Genomic DNA, 5224 nt, shown 5'->3' with positions numbered 1-5224 from the left:
TATGGTACGGTGAGCAGTCATCACCTATTTAAATCTGTCGTCTGCTACCATTTCTTCGTAATCATCGAATGCTCTCTTTGGAACAGCTGCTGCGCCAGAAAAATATGCACTGAACGATACAGCACCTAAATCGGAGGGGACGAATCGCACGACAGCCTGCAGACCAACCGCCCAATAGACACCTATTGCCATAGCACGCACAATCAAAAGCGCAGCATTTATTGTGTTGTTGAGAAAAATTAGATTGATTTGAAACCTCCCGCGTGTCCATTATCGTCGTATATTCGAACCCGCCGTTAATGGACTACATGCCACAGCACAGTACAATCTAGAAGAAGCGAAATCGTCTGCGATTTTATGTTGATGTACACTGAGGATCTTACGCGTGTGGTGAGTGGTGCGGTGGAACGTTCGTTGCGTTGTATCGACGCGAGTCAACTCTAAGCGATAGATATTTGAAGATCTCAACGATAATGGCAGGAAATGCGACAGCTGCTTTAGCCGTCAGCGGCACCCGATCAACGGGTGAACCAGTGAGAACTCAAAATGGTAAGTAGCTGTGGGAGCCTCGTTCCGATTCCGGGGTTTGTTTTGTACTACTGAATTCGTCAGGATGATAGGTTCAGTGGCGGCACGTGTACCGGTATACCGTGATTTGAATTGAAGCCTTGATGAAATAAATATTTGCGGTTACTAGTGATACAAGACTATGTGTTAATATCAATAGGTGAGTTAGGCGCTATATGATCGTGACTGTAAGCATATGAAAAGTATAGGCTTGTTTTCTCGCTGTGTATGGGTAAGGCAAGCCCGTATATGGGCATCGGACAGTTGGAATTATAAGAAGGCGCGGTTGACGCCAACTAAGGCTCAGCGTGCGGTGCGCTACTAAAAAGTTGCGTTAATGTAAGGCATACTTAACTTTCAGTTAAACCACAGTGCAGGAAGACAGGCGTACTGTATTACACAATGTATAATGATAGGAGGACTAACGTAGGAAAAAGCGGGGGTGTTTCAAAGACAGTGCTGGGATGGTCGCCTGCCGACTCCTGGTTGAAAGCAATAGCCATGGATTGGTCCTATGATAATTCCCTTTGATATGTATCTCTCAGAGAGTCATTCCTTAATATGAATATAGTTATCGCACGTGAAATTTAAAAAATTGATTCTGTATTATATATATATATATAAGGTTCGGTACCGCGAATCTTTTGTGGCGGTTAGCTTGTCATTAGTTAAAATTGTTGTGCGAGTATTACGGTAAACAGTATATGGTTTAGAATTATTTCCAGTTATGCCAAGAGCATAGTTGTCACAGGGTTTTATTGAATATTTTGAAAACTGAAAACTAATTGATGTTCTGTCAATTTGTAATTCAAATGGACTAGACATGTAGCTTAAAAAATTGCATGGATGTTTAGTCTTCTGAGATAAGTGTTATGACTGTGCTGTCAGCCAAAAATAATGATAAATCTGACAAATGTTTCTACGAATGCATACCATCCGCAAAAGGTCAACACTGTACCGGACGATCGTACATTATATGTAGGCAATATACTATTAAACCCACTACCAAATGATCAATTACTTAAATAGTGCGCGTTAAATACAGGAAGCAGCATTTTTAATATAACCCTTTATTTATTAGTTCTATATAGTTGTTTTTCAGAAATGTTCTTCTCATTAAATTGTGTGTCTGAAAAGGCAACTTAATTAGTCGTATTCTCTTAAGCTTTGGCAGCCAACTTTATGGCAGATATTTTTTCCTCTTTCAATGTACAAAGCGAAGCGTGAGAGTGCAGACCAGGTTTAATTTGTCATATAATACGATCTATGTATATGCATGCTTGTTACTGTGTGGTAAGAAACGCATAAAACTGATGGATCAGTATTACGTGTAAGAAAAAAAAACTTTAAAAACGGCCATATGTTAACTGAAACAATCGAGTTTATCTTTTTTTCATTTAGTGATGGCAGCTGCGTCGATCGCTAACATTGTCAAGAGTTCGTTGGGCCCTGTGGGCCTCGACAAAATGCTGGTCGACGATATCGGTGTAAGTAATACACTTTTAGTCGTTCGAGGTGTTCGTTTGTTTTCTTCGAAACAATTATACCTAAATGTTATGCGGCTTCACTTGAACTAGTGGCATGTCTGTAGATTATGCTATATAATAGATAACGGTGTTACAACTTTGAAGTCAGTGTTAACCAAATGTCTGCGGGTTTACGTGTTGCAAAAAAACACCACACCAATTGAAATCAAATTGTGATGTTCGTTTAATATCTGTATATATATTTTCAGGATGTAACAATTACGAACGATGGAGCCACTATTCTGAAGTTGCTTGAGGTGGAGCACCCAGCAGCAAAAGTCCTTTGTGAATTGGCTGATCTGCAAGACCAAGAGGTTGGTGATGGAACAACCTCTGTGGTTATTATTGCTGCTGAGCTACTCAAAAATGCGGATGAACTCGTCAAACAGAAAATTCACCCTACAACTATTATTGCCGGCTACCGACTTGCGTGTAAAGAGGCCTGCCGCTTTATCCAGGATCATCTCACTACGACAGTCGAGGAAGTGGGTCCAGAATGTCTTGTAAATGTGGCTAAAACCGCAATGTCCTCTAAAATTATAGGTCCTGATTCAGACTTCTTTGCAAAAATGGTTGTTGAAGCTGCCCAAGCTATCAAAGCCAGTGATGGTAAAGGTGGCTTTAAGTACCCCATCAAGACCGTTAACGTACTGAAGGCCCACGGCGCATCGACACGGGAATCAGTACTTGTGCACGGTTATGCTCTTAACTGCACGATTGCTTCACAGGCAATGCCGAAGACTGTAAACAACGCGAAAATCGCCTGTTTAGACTTCTCTCTCCAAAAAGCCAAGATGCCAATGGGTATTCAAGTGTTGGTAAGTGAACCAGAGAAACTTGAGGCTATTAGACAGCGCGAGATGGACATCACTAAGGAACGTATCGCTAAGATTCTCACCGCTGGAGCGAATGTGATCCTTACGACTGGAGGTATTGATGACCTGTGCCTGAAGTACTTCGTTGAGGCAGGAGCTATGGCTGTACGACGTTGCAAGAAGCAGGATCTACGTCGTATTGCAAAGGCGACTGGAGCCAGTTTGCTGACGAGTCTGTCAAACCTCGAAGGTGATGAGACCTTCGAAGCTGCTATGCTCGGAGAAGCGGAAACAGTTGCTCAGGAGCGAATTTGCGACGATCAACTCATTCTCATTAAGAAACCTAAGGGTAAGTAAACTTCAGCTTTGTAAAACGAGAATAGCAGATTGTTGTTGTATAATTACCTTACGTTCCTAGCCCGAGCTATTTATAAGTGACGTTTGAAAGCCCAAACTTGTTTAACAACACATCAAAACTCGCAGTCGACCAAAAACAGTAGACGAAATTTGACATACACAGAGTGGTTATGGCATTTGCAATCGGGTATGTGAGGCCCAGTGGTTTGTATGCGTGAATTTGTTCTTTATTCTAAATGAAGTGATATTCCTCAACATCACAAGTCTTAACAGAGTGAAAGCGGTTCAGGATAACAACCTGGCAAGTGTAAAAATGCTCGACTCGACGAATGTATTATGTGAATCTTACGCTTTCGACCCGTTTTTTTACTTCAGTTCACTCAGCTGCCTCCATTATTGTACGTGGCGCCAACGATTTCATGGTCGATGAGGTCGAACGTTCTGTGCATGACGCGTTTTGTGCCGTCAAGCGTGTACTTGAGTCGAAGACCGTCGTGGCTGGTGGTGGGTCCGTTGAGGCCGCACTGTCTATCTACCTTGAAGGATATGCCACTCTACTGAGTTCGCGGGAACAGCTTGCCGTAGCTGAGTTTGCCCGATCACTCCTTGTTATTCCAAAAACGTTGGCTGTTAATGCAGCTAAGGATGCCACCGATCTCGTCGCAAAACTCCGTGCGTACCATAACTCGGCGCAGACGAATGCTGAACAGCACGGTGCCCACAAATGGAGCGGTCTGGATCTGATCGAAGGCGGCGTACGTGACAATCGCGCAGCCGGTGTTCTCGAGCCAACGATGAGCAAAATCAAATCCCTGAAGTTCGCAACCGAGGCCGCTATCACCATTCTTCGTATCGACGACCTCATCAAACTGAATCCAAACGACAAGCGAGGGGCAGCGGATGAGGACGATTGCCGTTAAGGCCATATATCTATTTAGATTGTTTCTGGTTAGATATGAGAAATACGAACTAAGAAGCGCAAACAAACTTGAACTTCAATCAAAAGAAGGAATACATAAAATATAATTTCATTTAAGATTATACATGAATAAGGAAATAAAATAATTACTATCCATTCATCTACGCATCTCTATATCATAAATCTGCGCAGACACAGTTGGGGGACATATCAACGGGATAAATTAATTACTAGACATGATTTTTGTTTATTCATTTCTTTTTAGTAATTATTTTTTTTAGTGCATTAGAAGCACCGTACACCATGAACGATCATGCAAAGAAATAGCCTCACTAAAATAAACATATGCCACGTTATAAACGTTATAATACTCATTATATTTACAGTTACAGAAATAGGCAGAAATAGCGCCAGTTCAGATCTCATGGAAGTTGGGTAACTATGGAATTAATGCAAGGGAGAACAAATTATCATTTTTGTTATGCGTATTATTTACCTAACTATATCTATTGTTTGCCAACGCTACGTTTAAGATAACTAAGCACCTTACCATATTTAGTGCTGATCGATTATATATAATTCAGGCGTCGCTCGCTATTATCGATACAGGTGATCTAACCATTTGATGTATATTGGATCATGAGGCCGTGACGTGTATTTAATAATAGCCTGCAGCTTACGGGCGCATGTTTGCTAACAGCTTCGCTCTTTGGCCTCGATTCATTTTGACGACTGGATTGTTTGAAAGCGATTGATGGAAATTCATTTTTACTGGTAAAATTTAGGGGTAATCTATTTTGCTAACGGGCTACATTTGCGAATAATGAAAAGGAGAAATGGGAGAACCCAGTTTGTTTGTCGTACCATTTTGTTTTCTAAAACGTCGAAACTACTGAATGAATCTGCGTAAATGAAGCATCATTTTGATAACCGCTTCAAGCTAATCCTTTTCCCTTGTTAGAGGCTATAACTTCGTACAGAGCCATTCAAAATGTTAAAGAGTTTCCGTTCAGAGTTAGTGAATGAATTAATTTTCTACA

At 41.3% G+C, this 5224-nt stretch overlaps 1 protein-coding gene across 1 annotated transcript; it reads left to right on the top strand.

Annotated features, from left to right (window-relative positions):
- Positions 1–352: 352 nt before the first annotated feature.
- On the top strand, positions 353–4344 carry CCT1 (chaperonin containing TCP1 subunit 1). Its single transcript, XM_022855941.2, has 4 exons — positions 353–549; positions 1969–2054; positions 2303–3257; positions 3641–4344. Exons 1-4 carry the CDS (start codon positions 474–476, stop codon positions 4183–4185), a joined length of 1662 nt encoding a protein of 553 aa, XP_022711676.1. The 5' UTR covers positions 353–473; the 3' UTR covers positions 4186–4344.
- Positions 4345–5224: the final 880 nt, after the last annotated feature.

Source organism: Varroa jacobsoni, unplaced genomic scaffold (genome assembly GCF_002532875.2).
Source record: "Varroa jacobsoni isolate VJ856 unplaced genomic scaffold, vjacob_1.0 scaffold_234, whole genome shotgun sequence".
Taxonomy (NCBI): Eukaryota; Metazoa; Arthropoda; class Arachnida; order Mesostigmata; family Varroidae; genus Varroa; species Varroa jacobsoni.
This window is presented reverse-complemented; position numbering and strand designations above follow the sequence as displayed.

Coding starts and splice junctions, on each gene's coding strand:
- CCT1 (XM_022855941.2), top strand. CDS start 474: ATGGCAGGAAATGCGACAGCTGCTTTAGCCGTCAGCGGCACCCGATCA. Junction 550..1,968: donor ACCAGTGAGAACTCAAAATG/GTAAGTAGCTGT, acceptor TTTTTCATTTAG/TGATGGCAGCTGCGTCGATC. Junction 3,258..3,640: donor TCTCATTAAGAAACCTAAGG/GTAAGTAAACTT, acceptor TTTTTACTTCAG/TTCACTCAGCTGCCTCCATT.